Below are 17,458 nucleotides of genomic sequence, written 5' to 3'. Positions count from 1 at the left end.
AATCAAATAAATAATCTTGTTTTGAATGTTTTTTAATTAATCATATATAATTTTAATGTGATCAGTGTTAAAGTATGTAAAATGAAATGTGTGTTCTTCACTGTCATTTCATAGCTTTTTCTTTTTGATTCTTAGATATTGTCCCCAATGCCCACGGCTTGTGATAATTTGAAGAGTTTGCTTGAAGAAGAACACCTCTCTGAAGAGGAGAAACTGGTCAGGAAGGATAGACAGAAAGAGACGATATTTCCATCCTTCTACGACCTGCCTCGTCATCTACAGTATGCATCACACTTCCCTATACCTCTGGTAAGTAACATTTTAACTTAAAAAAACTGTGGCTGTTAACATTGCAGCAGTATAGAACCGCTTCCTCAATGACAATATTGCAAATAGTTCAATGAAAATATTGCAAATACTTTGTAGACATAGGGTCATATTCTCAAAGCTACAGTATTTACTCCAAATCGTCATTAGATTTATTTTTGTCTGAAAGGAAAAAACACCATGTGCAATTCTAAATTTAATGATTTATTTCTGATTTGGAAATGTTATTAGGTGGGTTGTTTACAATTTAATTTTGTTAATGTTGGTTTTGCAGTAAATACTTTTCGGTATCTAGCCCATACTGTTTTGTTGGAAACATTCAAATAATCGTGGCGGTTAATTTTGTTATCTTTCGGTGTCAAGCAAAAATTCGCTGTAGGTGTGCTTTGAGTAATGCTGGAGTTTTTTTTTATTATTACTGGCAAACAGATGACTTAGAATACAAAGAAAATCCAAAGGTTAGCTGTCGACTATTAGATCTGAAAAGCAAGTCATTTTCTCTATCCTTTTTCAAGTGTGAATCCATCAGCAGACAACAATAGACGTCATTTATTATAGCACCATTCACAAGGTTTTTTTCCAGGTTGCTGTACCTTATCAGCGGTCATAATGTGGTCACTTTTATACTGGCAACTCCACAGAGCCTTGCTCTGGTTTACTCAGAAACAGCCCCAAAGGTAAATACTCTGGTGACTTAAACCTGGCAAGTATCTGTGAGTGCAGAAACAGGAAATAATAACGATGATTAGAAACACACAGCACAATGTAATAAACACACAAAAGATAAATGCTATGCTTTTCAGAGGGTATAAGGTATTTCTTTAAAAACAGAACAGAAGGTTTTTAGAATCAGACAGCTCCCTGTAGCATGCCACAGGTGCTTACCAGACAGCACTCATCACTTCCTCTGTTGTCTGAAGTTCCTGCATACAATATCTCAGTTCAAGTGGCAGATTTATTTAAAACTAGTTTATCACTGTTTTTTAATAATCAGACAAGCCCACAAGAATATCAGTTATTTATTGAGTGTATAACACAGTTTTTCTTAACAATTCTGCTATAACTATCTACAGTAGTAATTTAGAGAGCATTCAACTTTTTGAACATTTTGCTTTCCAATCTGATATCTCAGTATTTTATACATTACAATATAATTTCCAAGTCATGGATTTACTAAATTAAAGCTCATATATATATATATATATATATATATATATATATATATATATATATATATAATATATATATATAATATATATATATATATATATACGTCAGTACAAGTTGTAATGTGATGTATTGATGGTTGCTCATACAGTACTAAATATAATGATATGACATTTAAATTCTTAAGGTAGTAGTCAGAATATCCACATGAGTTACTTTGTTGTAAATATTCACCAATTATATACATCAGTACAACACTACGACAGTCATGTGAGAGCAAAAATGTCTCGATTTATTTATACATCCAAGAATGAAAGCGAACAAATAGAACAAGACATTATTTTAGGTCATTTTCTACAGTTGTTAAGGTTTCTTTTTCTTTTATTGAACACGTTTCATTTTTCAGCCGGAACTGTGTTTTTTTGGAAGGCTGTCTTTGTGGCTTGAATGCCTCAGAGACCTTTTGTCTAAAGGAGTGTGAGAGATGGTAGTAGAGGACTGGATCAAAACAAAGATTTAGCACCGACAGCAGCAAGGTACTTTCCTTGGCTAAAAACAGCGAGCGCTTCAGCGAGCAGTCGGTGATGACCTTGTTCTGTGTAAACGTGTACGGGGTTCGAACGATGTGGTACGGAACAAAACAAACAACATATCCTAGGGTGACAACCAGGATATTGAACATAGCCTGCTTTACATTGTGGTGGTTCTCGTAGTTCCTTTTTCGACATAGGCGCTTCAAGACAAGCCAATTTGAAATCAGTATAGCGGCCGAAGCATTCAGAAATATAGCGATGCATATGAAATTTGTAAGTATGTGCCAGTTGAGCCCAAGTTCCTGTTTGAATTCGGCGCAGGTGACCAGAGTTTTTTCTTCTATAGTCTTGATGGGAATTAGCATGTTCGGGACCATGATGAACAGCACCAAACCCCACACGACTCCAGACATCATTTTAGCAAATCCCACATTCTGTATCCTTAACAGTTTTGAGCTTTGAGTTATCTGAAGGTACCGATCTACGCTCACAAAAGCTAAGAATGTAATGGATGCGTACATGTTTATGTATATGAGGCAGGCAGAGAACTGGCAGTGGAAGATCTTCAGTTTCCAAGGGGCAATGCCTAAGTCAACAGCAATTTTAAAAGGCAAGGCCAGAGTCAGTAAGAAGTCTGAAGTTAGTAGGTTGAGCAGGTAAATGTTTATGCATTGGCTGTTGTTTTTGCCATGCTGTTTGAATGCCCACAGTGCCACAGAGCTCCCAATGATTCCAGTCAAGAAGATCATGTAGTAGAAGTAAGTGAACGGCTCCATTTGGTCGTTGACTGCGCAGTACTCACTGTGATCAGCTTCCGAAGAAGACCAATTCATCTTCATTATCGATAAACACAGGCGGGAAGTTAAAAATCAGGCCTGCACAGATGGGAAGAAATTATATTGTTGTGCTACTTTGAACTAGATTAAAAAAGTTAGTTTCTCCGTCATTTACAATTCTAAAACTACCTGCGGTACAAGCCACTACTCCACATGTCTGAGTTGTTTATTTTTGATTTGGGGTTTTAGCGCCCCTGCTATGAACAAATTAAAAATGCATAATGAAATCAAATAGCACCAGGTGATTAGAGGCAGCCTCTTACTAATTAGGGTGAACCTCCAAGATAACATGTTAAAAAATAATAGATTTCAAAGCGGAATTCCTCCAGTGCTAAAATGATGTTTTGTCACATAAAGTAAAACGTTCTTACCTTATCTAACAGACACATCTTCTCACAACTTCCCCTGAAACCTCACTGGTTATCTGAATGCAGTTTCCCTCTTCATCACTCTTACTAAAATGGAATCCAGACACCTGGCAGAAGGAAGTGAAACTAATATAATAGAACGTGGGGTTACTTTAACAGGACAGTTGCACCACTTGCACAGCAGTGGTTAAGTAAACTATGTCGGTATGTTTTTTCTTTTACCAAACTGCTTGATTAAATAATAATAGATACGATACAGTTGTACAGTATAAAAACATACCCTTTTCCAATACAGGATAAAACGTGTGTTTTAGGGCAGTGTATAGTATACATAGTATACAGTGTACAGATCTAATAGAAAACAATTGCACTTATTGCAATTGCTCTTTAAAACATTTTTATTGAAGACTATACCTATATAGCCTCTTTTTAACTGTCCAACTCTTACTGGGAATAGCCATAGTAAGAGAATAGCTGTATTTTTAGAGTCCTTATTAAACACATTTTTGTTACCTAAAACAACGCACATTAATTGCAGACTATGTTAAGTGATCCTACCTGTTTCAGGTATTTTCAAAGCTGGGTCTTGATTAAGAGCCGTCCAAGATCGAACTATACAAAACTCAGTCTCAAAGCCTAGTTGAAAGTGGCATTTATCAAACTCTTCATCTCTTCCTGTAGATAGCATGTCCTTTGTGGTTCTGCAAATGCATCGATTGACGTAGTTGAAACCTAAACATTTCCAGAGATCACGACATGAAAGAAGTCATAACTGACAGCCTATGTAGTCTGTAAAAATATACCCAGAATATCAATACAGGGGAGAGTGAAAACTATTTACTTTACTGAAAGTCTGTAGGTGTCTGAGTAAATAAGACATGTAGATAATAAATGAGACGGACTAGAACGTTTTTCTAAAGTAGCATTCTGTGCACTGCATTCCATTTCCTTTCAGCAAACCACAGTAGTCAGACAGTTAACAATCTTAAAAAACTGTTATGTTTGCTGCAGAAAATGACTTTTTTTTGTCTCCGTGGCCATGTGAAAAACAGATTTCTGTTGCCTTTGTAAGAAAAGTTTTGTTCATTGAATAACAGGACCTTGCATTCCCTTTTCAGTGTGTTTGTTTGTGTCACAGAGAAGATCTAATTTAACATTTGTTTTTGTGGGCTAGCTTCCCTTTCATTAGTTAATTTATTATTCCCAGCCAGGGATGAAATCCCCTGGGGAGGGCATATGGTGGATGCGGACATACGTATGTATGTTACTTTTTACACATCTTTGCACATATATAGAGAACCGCTTTTCCAGTTGTCATGAAGCAGTATTTAGCATATGTCTGTGACAAGGTTGCTGAGTGGGTACAGGTGCAGAGGTGATGCAGTGCAGGAATAACACAGACAAAAACTGTAATCCGGTTTGGAAAAGGGGGCTTTATGTTATTTTTAATCCAGGTCTGGTGACCAAACAATAAACCCCTGCAATACACACCAATGTGTAATGCGCAGAGGTAATAATAATAACGGGTTGCACCCCAAATAATAAATACACTTTATCTGTCCCACATTAATACTGAACACGGTGACCAGTCCTGGGTGCTAACAGGTTCATTTTGTGACTGATGTAGTGCTGTTCCAGCTTTGTGCTGGCCCAAGGTGACAGCTCCAGATATGTGTTAGCCGCCTAGCTGTTTACAAACCAGACAATTACTAACAAGCACAAACAAACAAAACGCTCAGAAATTCAATTGCAGTTTTCACTGGGGTCTCTCACGGTCCTTCTATTCTCTTAATCAAAAACCAAGCGAAGGAATAGATTGGGATTCTCCATCCCCTTTTATGCTGTCACGCATGACCTCTTGGTAAACAAGTGCAGCTTTCTCTATAGTCTGCAGCTGCTACGTCATTTCCCAGGGTCAGTACGTGCTTGCAACGGAGTCTCGCCTTCCTCCAGATTGACTGACCCTGGGAAAGAACTGTCAGGCCATCCCGTTCAAAGAATTTCTGTCACCATGTCACACTTACATTTTTGCATTTATATGGATAACCGCTTATCCAGTTGTCATGACTCTTGTTATTAACACTAATTAGAAAACGTTGTGGAGAATTTTGGATTCTGGAGATATACAGTGGCTCTTAAAAGTATTCACCCCCCTTGGACTTTTCCACATTTTATTGTGTTAAAACATGGAATTAGAGTGGATTTAATTAGGAATTTTTGCCATTGATCAACACAAAAATGTCCATAATGTCACAGTGAAAAATAAAATCTACAAATTGTTCTAAATTAATTACAATTATAAAACAGAAAATAATTGATTGCATAAGTATTCACCCCCTTTGCTATGACACACCTAAATAAACTCTCATGCAACCAATTGTCTTTAGAAGTCATATAATTAGTTGAATGGAGTCCACCTGTGTGCAATTAAGATGTTTCACATTATTTCAGGTTAAATACACCTGTCTCTGGGAGGTCCCACAGTTGGTTAGTACATTTATTAACAAAAACTACATCATGAAGACGAAGGAACATTCAAAGCAAATCTGGAATAAGGTTCTTCAAAAGCACCAATCAAGTGTAGGATATAAGAACATTTCCAAGGCATTGAATATCCCCCGGAGCACAGTAAAGTCCATTATTAAGAAATGGGGAGAATATGGCACAACTGTGAATCTGTCAAGAACAGGCCGTCCTCAAAAACGGAGTATCGTGGTGAGAAGGGCACTGGTCAGGGAGGCCACCAAGCGGCCTATGGCAACTCTAAAGTAGTTACAGTCTTCCACGGCTGAGCTGGGAGACACTGTACATATGGCAACAATAGCCCGGGTGCTTCACAAAACTGACCTTTATGAGAGAGTGGCGAAAAGAAAGCCATTGTTGAAAAAAACTCACATCAAATCTTGGCTAGAGTTTGCCAGAAGGCATGTAGGAGACTCTGAGACCAAGTGGAAGAAGATTCTATGGTCTGATGAGACCGAAACAGAGCTTTTCTTTTAACTTTTTGGCCTCAACGCTAAGCGCTATGTTTGGAGCAAGCCTAACACTGCACATCATCCTGAGAACACCGTTCCATCCATGAAGCATGGTGGTGGAAGCATCATGCTATGGGGATACTTCTCTGCGTCAGGGCCTGGAAAGTTTGTGAAGACAGAGGGCAAAGTGAATGCAGCAAAGTACAGAGAAATCCTGGAGGAAAACCTGCTGAAGTCTGCAAGAGACCTGGGACTTGGGAGAAGATTAATCTTCCAGCAGGACAATGACCCCAAACATACAGCCAAAGCCGCACTGGAGTGACTTAAAAACAAAAAGGTCAATGTCCTGGAGTGGCCCAGTCAAAGCCCTGACCTCAATCCAATTGAGAATATGTGGAAGGAGTTGAAAATTGCTGTTCACCAAAGTTCCTCATCCAACTTGATGGAGCTTGAGCAATTTTGCAAAGGTGAATGTGCAAAAATTGCAGTGTCCAGATGTGCAAAGCTGGTAGAGACTTATCCAAATAGACTCATGGCTGTAATTGCTGCCAAAGGTGCCTCTACCAAATATTGACTCAAGAGAGTAAATACTTATGCAATCAATTATTTTCTGTTTTATATTTGTAATTAATTTAGAACAATTTGTAGATTTTATTTTTCACTTTGACATTATGGACTTTTTTTTGTTGATCATCGGCAAAAGCTCCTAATTAAATCAATTTTGATTCCATGTTGTTACACAATAAAACATGGAAAAGTCCAAGCGGGGTGAATACTTTTGAGAGCCACTGTGCTGGGGTGGCTTTATGTCTGTTCATCCATCTGTCTCTAAAGAATTGCTTATCAAATTGTGATTTAAACATTTCATGGCTAATTCGTATTCTTTACAGTTTTGTAATACTGTTGATATACAGTGGCTTGCGAAAGTATTGAACCCCCTTGGCATTATTCCTATTTTGTTGCCTTACAACCTGGAATTAAAATTGATTTTTATTTGGATTTCATGTAATGGACATAAACAAAATAGTCCAAATTGGGAAGTGAAATGAAAAAAATAACTTGTTTAAAAAAATTGAAGACCATGAAGACCAAGGAGCTCTCCAAACAGGTCAGGGACAAAGTTGTGGCGAAGTACAGATCAGGATTGGGTTATAAAAAAATATCCGAAACTTTGAACATCCCACGGAGCACCATTAAAGCCATTATTAAAAAATGGAAAGAATATGGCACCACAACAAACCTGGCAAGAGAGGGCCGCCCACCAAAACTCACGGACCAGGCAAGGAGGGCATTAATCAGAGAGGCAACAAAGAGACCAAAGATAACCCTGAAGGAGCTGCAAAGCTCCACAGCGGAGATTGGAGTATCTGTCCACAGGACCACTTTAAGCCGTACACTCCACAGAGCTGGGCTTTATAGAAGCCATTGCTTAAAGAAAAAAATAAGCAAACACGTTTGGTGTTCGCCAAAAGGCATGTGGGAGACTCACCAAACATATGGAAGAAGGTACTCTGTTCAGATGAGACTAAAATTGAGCTTTTTGGCCATCAAGGAAAACGCTATGTCTGGCGCAAACCCAATACCTCTCATCACCCCAAGAACACCATCCCCACAGTGAAGCATGGTGGTGGCAGCATCATGCTGTGGGGATGTGTTCCAGAGATTTGAGAGTGGGACGGAGGTTCACCTTCCAGCAGGACAATGACCCTAAGCATACTGCTAAAGCAACACTCGAGTGGTTTAAGGGGAAACATTTAAATGTCTTGGAATGGCCTAGTCAAACCCAGACCTCAATCCAATTGAGAATCTGTGTTAAGACTTAAAGATTGCTGTACACCAGCGGAACCCATCCAACTTGAAGGAGCTGGAGCAGTTTTGCCTTGAAGAATGGGCAAAAATCCCAGTAGCTAGATGTGCCAAGCTTATAGATACATACCCCAAGAGAATTGCAGCTGTAATTGCTGCAAAAGGCGGCTCTACAAAGTATTGACTTTGGGGGGGTGAATACTTATGCACGCTCAAGTTTTCTGTTATTTTGTCTTATTTCTTGTTTGTTTCACAATAAAAAATATTTTACATCTTCAAAGTGGTAGGCATGTTGTGTAAATCAAATGATTTGTGGAAGGGGTGTGGGTAATTCACTGACCAGGAGAGAGACAGGTGTAATTGAAAACACCACACAGGTGCCCAGTTTTATTTCAGGGGCACGTTGGGTTTCTTTACCCCGCAGAGGGCGCTTTTGGTCCGTGGTCTGCTTACTAACTATGGTAAACAGAACCACGGGAATACCAAGCAAGGGTAAACAGTTCAGGCGCACTCGCAGGTGCTTCAAAACAATACTGCAAAAATCGAAGGCACAAAGAAACAAGAAAAATAAAACAGTAACAAAACTACAAAGAAAAGGTGCTGCACTCTGCAGCAATATCCCGGTCGCCGCTGCCCGTGCGACCCGGATCACCGTCCTACGCTGCCGGCTACCTAGCCTGCTCAGCTATCCTTATTCAGGGATCTGTCCAAGGGTTCCCCTCCCTCACTGTCTCGCTCTGAACCTCCGTTCCGTTCCGTTCGGTCGTGGACCAGCGTTTCCGCGCACTCTGTGTTTAAAAGGGCAGATCTGAGGAAACAACAGAGCGTTAATTTATAGGGCTAACAATCTCCCAAGACGCGCCTCTCAGCCATTCAGAGAGGGGGAAAGTCCACACACCCACTTTCCCACCTCCCCGTGTCACTGCCATGACTCACAGGCGGTTGTTGGACGACTGCCGCCCTCTTCCTGCAGCTCGTGAACACGCCAGCAGAGTCAGCACAGATCTCTCCCTGTTACATATCCTTCCCCTCAGAATGACACCACCGGTTCATTCGAAAATCTTACACCCCCATGCCTTCCCGAGAGAAAAAGTCTGCTTTTTGATGCAGCTTTCCTGCTCGATGGACTACCCTGAAGGCATAGGGCTGCAAGGCCAAGTACCACCGTGTGATTCTGGCGTTGCTATCTTTCATCTGGTGAAGCCATGCTAAGGGGGCATGATCTGTAACCAGGGTGAAGTGTCGCCTCAGGAGGTAGTACCGGAGTGTCTCGACTGCCCATTTTACCGTGAGACACTCCTTCTCGATGGTGCTATAATTTTTCTCGCGGGGAAGGAGCTTCCTGCTGATATACAGGACTGGGTGCTCGCTTCCCCGAACCTCCTGAGACAACACTGCCCCGAGACCTGTCTCTGACGCATCCGTCTGCAGGGTGAACCTCTTACCAAAATCCGGGCTGCATAGTACTGGCTTACTACACAGCCTCCGCTTCAGGGCGAGAAAGGCCCTCTGGCACGACTCCGTCTGCTGAACCGTATTTGGGGCAGCCTTCCGGGTGAGGTCTGTCAAGGGAGCAGCGAGCGTAACGAAGCTCGGGATGAACTTTCTATAATAGCTCGCTAGTCCCAAGAAAGAGCGCACCTGGGTTTTGGTTGTAGGATCCGGCCAGTCAACCAAGGCTTTCACCTTAGCAGCTAGCGGTCTGATCTGGCCGCCCCCTACTCGATACCCCAAATACTCCGACTCACTCTTCCCAATGGCACACTTCTTTGGGTTAGCAGTGAGCCCCGCCTCCCGCAAGGATTGCAGCACCGCCGCCACCTTACACAGATGACTCGGCCAATCCTCACTGTGGATAATCACGTCATCTATGTAAGCAGCGGCATACTGCTGATAGGGCCGCACGATGCGATCCATCATCTGCTGGAAAGTGGCGGGGGCTCCGTGCAACCCAAAGGGCATGGTCCTAAATTGGTACAACCTGAAGGGAGTCGAAAACGCCATCCTCTCTCTAGATTCCGGGGTCAGGGGTATCTGCCAGTACCCCTTCGTTAAATCCAATGTCGTCATAAAATGAGCTGTGCCTCGACGCTCCAGCAACTCATCTATTCGGGGCATCGGATAAGCGTCAAATTTCGATTTCTCATTGATTCGTCTGAAATCAATGCAAAATCGAGTTGACCCGTCTGGCTTATCGACTAAAACAATCGGACTGTTCCAGTCACTTTGGGACTCTTCTATTACTCCCAGTCTCAGCATTTTGTCAATTTCCGCTTTTATTACCTGTCTTTTACGCTCAGGTATACGGTACGGCCTCTGGCGAACTAGCGCCCTCGGCTCAATATCAATGTGATGATGGGCTACTCGAGTCTGCCCCGGGACGGGAGAGAACACGTCAAGAAACTCCGCCACCAGACCATGAGCCTAACATTTCTGCGTTGGTGTCAGATTCTCCGCAATCTGTACCGATCCTTTTCTTGCCAACACAGAAAGATCAGATCCCAGGTCCGTGACGTCATCTGCATGCGCCACTAACAATGCCTCTGGTTGCAACCAAGGCTTTAAGAGATTGATATGATAAATGTGTTTCTCTGTCCGTCGCTCCGGCTGGCAGATCTCATAGTCCACCTTCCCAACCTGGCGTGTAACCTCAAAGGGTCCTTGACACTTAGCCAAGAGTTTCGACTCAGAACGGCTGAAATGTGCGCAACCGGGCTCCATGGTTATATTGTGTCTCCTGTCTGTGCTGCGCCTGCTGCAAATTGTCATGTGCCCATTTCCCCACAGACTCAAGACGTTTGCGCAGGTCCAACACATACCGGACGGTATTGGTCAAATTGTCCTGCTGTTCCTCCCACATCTCTCTGACCAGATCGAGCACGCCCCGGGGTCTCTGCCCATACAATAGCTCGAATGGTGAAAACTCCATAGAAGCCTGGGGAACCTCTCTGATTGCAAAGAGAAGGGGAGGAATCAGCTGGTCCCAGTAACGCACATCACTACGAATAAATCTGCGCAACATGTTCTTAAGGGTCTTATTAAAGCGTTCCACCAAACCGTCGGTCTGAGGATGAAACACCGAGGTCCTAATGGTCTTAATTCCCAAAAGCTTACAAGTTCCGCGGATTAGCCGGGACATAAAATTGGTGCCTTGATCGGTTAGTATCTCCTTGGGAATCCCCTCCCGGGAGAAAACCTTAACAAGCTCGCTGGCAACAGACTTAGCGGACATAGATCGTAGAGGAATAGCCTCTGGATAACGCGATCCAGCCCCCAGCCAGAAGAACCGTGACACAAGCCTTGCTTTAGTTTTATCCCTTCCCAAATGACCAGACGGGAATAGCGTGAGCCAGCTGCAACAAATCCTCCTTAAAGGGCTGAGGAATGAGCAACTGATGACGCACTTCACCGGTCTGGGGTAATTTATCAACATGGTACAGTAGGTCTCGATCAATTTCAAAGTGGGGGTACGTGGCGGCGCGTATGGGCTCGACCACCCGACCATTAACCACAGCTGCTTGGTTAAAGAGCCTGCCCAGCACGTCGTCACGCCCTTGCTCGAGTCGGAAGTCACGGGAGCGAGCTAAGAAATCAGTTCCCATGGCTTCCAACTCAGGGTCAGGTCGGTTCCGAGCAGAGGCAGCCGAGCCAGACCCCTGCGCTGGCTCCGCGACCTCCCCCCAGGACTCTTCACCAACCGCCCCCACCTGAAACTTCTCTGACTCCCTCCATTGCCAGCCCTCATTCTTAGCGATCCGGCGCCCCCGCTTAGTTTTACGGGGTTTAAATCTATGGCAAAACCACTCTGGATCGCGAAAGGGAAAAATCTCTCCAATTACTTCCTCTTTCTTAGCTAATAAAGAAGATGGGGCTGTCAGAGCAGCCAACCAATCTTTAAACTGCTCACAGTCCCGTCCCAGAACTACTGGTACCGGCAATCGAGGACATAATCCTACCCGCACCTGCGTCACCTGCTGGCCAATAGTCATACACACATTGATCTTGGGATAAGAGCGGACATCCCCATGAATACATTTAATATGCACTCGTCCCAATATGCGTTTATGCCCCGGTGAGATTAGGCTCTCCTGTACTAGAGACTGACTACACCCTGAGTCCAGGAGAGCCTGGGTTTTTGTACCATCCACTGTCACAGGAATAACAAAACCTGGGTGCTGAATTGACTGAGGTAATTGAACGCGCCTACCTGGTTGGCTGAGGTCACACTCCATCACGGGGCAGTCCCGGGAGAGGTGGCCCACCTCCCTGCACGTCCAACACCTCGGTGGGCTGGTTTCTCTCCTCAAAGTTTTGGAAAAAGGGGGAAACACTGGAGCCATAAAAGGGGCTCGCTGATAAGGCGTCCGCGCGAGACCAAGGTCCGACATTGCAGCAGCTCGTGGGTATCCCCACCCTGCCCCAGTTCCCGGGCCGGGAGCTCCCGCCGACACCCCCCGACCAAATCCTGGACTACCCCTTACCCCAGTCCCTTCGTCCTTTCCGGGGCCAGTTGAGGGGACGATCCAGTAGCTGTACTCCTCCCGGGCAGTTTTGCAGGCGTTGGTTCCGCTGCCTGGTACTGCTCGGCAAGTTCGACCGCCAGGTCCAGCGTGTCCGGTGCCTGCCGCTGGACCCACAGCCGAGATCCCAGGGCTAGATACTCCAGGAAGTGCTCCACCACGATCATCTCCACCACCCTGGCTTTGGTGTTCAGCTCCGGGTTCAACCAACCCAGGGCGTAATCCTTCAGACGGTGGGCGATGGCTCATGGGTGCTCCCCTACCGCAAACTGCTCCTCTCGGAATTTCTTCCGATACCCCTCCGGTGTGGCCCCCACGCGATTAAGGATGACGGTTTTCAGCGTGGGGTAATCCATCATCCGATCCGGGGACAGCGTTCTAGCTTCTGCTTGCTCCTCCCCTGTGAGCTGAGGAAGCAGGTAACTAGCCCACTGGGCTGGATCCCACCCGGCCGAGGTCGCCATGGCCTCAAACACCTCTAAATAGGCGTCGGGTCAATCCTCGGCCCCCTGCACTGCTGCGGTGAGTGTCTGGCGCAGGAGGTCCATCATCGCAGCAAACTGTGTAGCATCCATGGCTCGTCTGCTCCTTCCGTGGATGCACTGCTTGGGGCAATGCCAGTGAATCCCACCTCTAATACCACGTGTGGAAGGGGTGTGGGTAATTCACTGACCAGGAGACAGACAGGTGTAATTGAAAACACCACACGGGTGCCCAGTTTTATTTCAGGGGCGCGTTGGGTTTCTTTAGCCCGCAGAGGGCGCTGTTGGTCCGTGGTCTGCTTACCAACTATGGTAAACAGAACCACGGGAATACCAAGCAAGGGTAAACAGTTCAGGCGCACTCGCAGGTGCTTCAAAACAATACTGCAAAAATCGAAGGCACAAAGAAACAGGAAAAATAAAACAGTAACAAAACTACAAAGAAAAGGTGCTGCACTCTGCAGCAATATCCCGGTCACCGCTGCCCATGCGACCCGGATCACCGTCCTACGCTACAAGTCCTGTCATGGAGGAAGGTAGCATTGACATGCAGATTCATAAGCCATCATTTCTGTAGCATTTGTCATTTGTCATGAGGGTGTTTTGCTTTTAACAAAATCAGAACGGTTGTATATTAAGTGAGGAATAAAAATAAGGTTATATGCACTCAATGTAGTAGATGTAAATAGTACAAAAATATACATATTATTTTCGTGATTACAATATTTGACCTTACCTCTCATTTGCATAGCAACTTTCCTTTGTCATTGTAAGGTAATTTACAGTCACACCCAATGTAGATACTGTATAGTCTGCTTGTATATTATTGTGGTAATGGTAGGTGAACATGGCAGGGTGGAAACTATGTTGGTGTATTTTGGATTTCAGTTTGGCAGGGATGGGGTTAATTCCATCCCTGTCAATGATGTTTGGAATGTGGCTGGATCTTGATTGAAGAATTGATGGTCAATCAAGTCCCAGCCACATGGCATAAAAAGGAAGGGAAATCCTTTGTTTGGTGCTGGAGTTTGTGAAGACAATTGAGTGAAGGCAGTTGTCCAGTCTGAATAGAAAAGGTGACTGCTAGTTAGTTAGTGTGTTAGTGTGTTTGAACTGTTTCTTTTGGCCCCTGTGAGTTTTGTTCTTGTGTTTTTTTTGTTCAAGTATCCTGACTCTGGGTTTGCTTTTCTGCTGCTGACTAGCCTTGACCGCAATGCTACCCTGCTACAGTGAGAAACTAAGGTTACTTTAAATAAGTATGCATGTATTTAAAACCACATCAGATGAACTAGTTCGATGAAATACTGTGAAAGAAACCAAAAAAACGTCACGACTTGTGGTTTCTAGCATACCGTATGTTAAATAGATCTGTATGGAAAGAAGTGCACACCCTAAATGACTACCATAAAACATTCCCTCTCAGCTTCTAGTCTTACAGTAACAAAGTGTCCACACTGCTTCGGAAACATTCCGTTTGTATTTATTAAGAACATAAGAAGAACATAAGAAAGGTTGCAGACCAGAGGAGGCCATTTGGCCCATCTTGCTTGTTTGAATGTTAGTAGAAAATTGATCCCAGAATCTCATTAACCAGCTTCTTGAAGGATCCCAGGGTGTCAGCTTCAACAACATTACTGGAGAAAATATGTACAGATAGGATACTGTATGAAATAGTGCAGTGATTGATGATAAGAATTGAAAATTATATTATATAACAAATGCATCCGTATCTTAGTACACATCTTTACATAATATACGTTACAAAACCATTCTAGTGTAAACGGTATGTTCCTGTAGCATCAAAACGTCATGTAAAATAAGAAGGCACACTGACTACTCAGAATAATTACAAGCATTCAAATAGGGTGACAGCACAAAGAAACATTAGAAAAGCTGTTAACAAGACATGTTGGCAACATGGTCACATGTGTGACTGGTCAACAGTATTCATCATTGTAGCCCCCTGAATAGAACAATCTATCTCTTCATTTCCTCTGGCTGGGTTTACTGGTAAAATTTTCTTCTTTATACGATACTTTTCTAAACATAACTTAGCCTGAAACACTTTGCAAAAGATGAAATAAATCATAGGATCTAGACAGGCATTGAAACTTGACAGAACGGTAACAAATTCCTTTAAATAATGTAAATGCTTTTCCCAGAAGCAACTGGTGATTATTTTGCTGTTTACTAAAACATAAGGAAGCCTGACTATGTGGTAGGGGAGAAAGCAAACTGAAAATACAATTACGAGAACTAAAATGTTCTTCTGGGACTTCCTTAGCTTTATGGTTGAGGAAAATGTGTTGCCTTTTAACCTTTTGCACATTTGGACATAGAAAAAGCAGAGCGATGTGAACACAAACACAAACAAGATTAATGAAGAAGTATGCACTACTACACTGAACAGCTTTCCGGAAAAAAACTCATAAACTTTACATTTTTTGCTCTGAATATAATCTGTGGTTCCTGGAACGTTGCTTGAGAGGTACATGTGTCCCACACCAAAGCTGAGAAGCAGTATCCAGGTTCCAAGGGAAATATATTTTGCAGCCTTAACAGTCTGCCATTTGTGAGGTTCAAGTGGCTTCACGATTTTGAGGTACCTGTTTGCTCCAATATATTCCATAAACAAGATGCTTGCGTACATGTTCAGATAAAAAACTGTCGCTGAAATGGTACAGTAGATCTGGCGTACACTTGTGTAACTGGTTGAGTATTCAATAACTTTCACCGGCAAGGACAAAATTAATAAGAAGTCAGCTATTGCCAGGTTTTTCAAGTAGATGTCGACACAGTTTTTGGTGTGCATTTGACAAAAGTAGACCCACAGGGGAAGACTATTCAGAACAAGCCCAATGATGAAAATGAAAGAGTAGACCACAGCAAGAATGGTGTTCATGGTAGCAGTAGGATACTGACATGTTGTTGTATTTGCAGTTGTATTTTCCTGAGGAAGCATCGTAGCCATGTCTGGAAAGCACAATGAATAATAGCAAAACAGTCAAATTAGATTTTCCAGATTGCATGTTTAGGTACAGTATTTTAAATAAATAAATAAATTAATTAATAATAATGATAAAAAAAAGTTGAATTTTGATCCCACGACTTCACACCATTTCCCTCTTCCTCTGTGATTTTGAACACATTTACAGTGACTGCTCCGTGATTTTTAGTAAAAATTTCGGTGACAAAATCCCAGTCTTACTTATCAGTTATTAAAACAGGAATCACAAATCAAACTAAAAATGTCACTCTCCTCCACGAAAAAGATTGAGTTTGCCTTGTTAGAAATATCGAGAGGAATTTACCACAGAATGGTCATTCATTAAAAGTCGAGTGTCTCAATCTAACGTGTACTGTGAATACAGCCGGACAGACTTCTCTGTGAAACATGGTGGGAGTCATGACTGAATCACTCACATAGGTGCAAAGAAACAACAGCAATAAGCAAAATCTGACACTTCCCATTACTGTATGTTTGTGCAAATGGGTTTTGCACAAACATAGGTCTTACAAGCACTTACAAAATCCTAAAACACTCTTCTTTACTAATATTTAACTGCAGAATAAATATAATTCAAAATTTTAAAAAAATCAGTGTTGAAGTATTGGAGGTTTTTTTCTAAATGAAGTGTGTTTGCAATTACCAAAATTATAGATTGAACAGGAACAATGATGTCATTGGCTTGCCAGAGCCTAGAACCTTTTTATTTCTAGGGCTAGCAGCCCCTGGCCTTAAAAAACAACAAAAAAAAAAGAAAAATCTACCTCGCTTCACTCAGCACATACTGCTATTTTCTCCCTTCAGAAGTTGGCATCTCTGATATCAAAGACAAAATTAAGTTGACCTACCTTGTATATTTATGGCAATTGTAGCAAGCAGTGGAAGGCGTCATGTGTTAAATAAGGACTCTTCGCCTTACTCATATACCGTGGCTGTATTGGTTTGCTATTTCCTTCGTTGAGGTGGTCTGCAGGAAACGCAGAGATGAGCAATCATTGTGAAACAACCTACTAGACAATTATCTTGCAATATCCAAGTAGAATGACAGCGCAAGTGATTGATACAAAGCGATCACAAGGCCTCCTGGCTGTCTTTGTTTATTGATTAAGGGCACTGCCAAAAGGTTAGACCTATTCAGAGTTCTCAGGAGAGGTTCAGGGGAGGTATATATATATATATATATACAGCTCTGGAAAAAATTAAGAGACCACTGCAAATATTTCTTAAATCGGCATCTCTACATGTATGGCAGCCATTCCATTCCAGTGTCTGTTGAATTCCAACACAGGCACACCTCATTCTACTGAATGAGGTACTGATTAGGGGATCACCTGAACCAAATCTTATTTAACGAAGAAAAGTATAAAAACCACTCCTGTGGTCATCACTATCCTCTTGCAATAGGACCAGCTGGATGGCAAAACAGTGCTAGTAGAA

General features: G+C 42.7%; 2 protein-coding genes across 16 annotated transcripts in view; one reads left to right on the top strand and one right to left on the bottom strand.

Moving 5' to 3' along the window:
- The window catches only part of LOC121322859 (mediator of RNA polymerase II transcription subunit 12-like protein), a 119,512-nt gene that overhangs the window by 24,903 nt on the left and 77,151 nt on the right, over nt 1-17,458 (top strand). For all 14 annotated transcript variants that reach the window (XM_041263297.1, XM_041263293.1, XM_041263296.1 and 11 more), the window contains one exon: nt 136-309. In XM_041263297.1, coding sequence (XP_041119231.1) covers nt 136-309 — 174 coding nt within the window. The remainder of the gene's footprint in view (nt 1-135; nt 310-17,458) is intronic.
- On the bottom strand, nt 1,611-3,902 carry LOC121322863 (probable G-protein coupled receptor 171). Of its 2 annotated transcripts, none has more exons than XM_041263302.1 (3): nt 3,790-3,902; nt 3,235-3,357; nt 1,611-2,902 (listed from the first exon to the last, which is right to left on the bottom strand). In XM_041263302.1, exon 3 carries the CDS (start codon nt 2,864-2,866, stop codon nt 1,832-1,834), a length of 1,035 nt encoding a protein of 344 aa, XP_041119236.1. In that variant the 5' UTR covers nt 2,867-2,902; nt 3,235-3,357; nt 3,790-3,902; the 3' UTR covers nt 1,611-1,831. The 2 variants fall into 2 exon arrangements, with proteins under 2 accessions (XP_041119236.1, XP_041119235.1); XM_041263301.1 differs by having other exon boundaries at nt 3,235-3,338.

Source organism: Polyodon spathula, chromosome 11 (genome assembly GCF_017654505.1).
Source record: "Polyodon spathula isolate WHYD16114869_AA chromosome 11, ASM1765450v1, whole genome shotgun sequence".
Classification (NCBI taxonomy): domain Eukaryota; kingdom Metazoa; phylum Chordata; class Actinopteri; order Acipenseriformes; family Polyodontidae; genus Polyodon; species Polyodon spathula.
The sequence above is the reverse complement of the archived record's forward strand: the minus strand, read 5'-3'. Positions and strand labels throughout refer to the sequence as shown.

What these genes read in the sequence shown, in the direction of transcription:
- LOC121322863 (XM_041263302.1), bottom strand. Translation starts at nt 2,866, where the DNA reads ATGAAGATGAATTGGTCTTCTTCGGAAGCTGATCACAGTGAGTACTGC.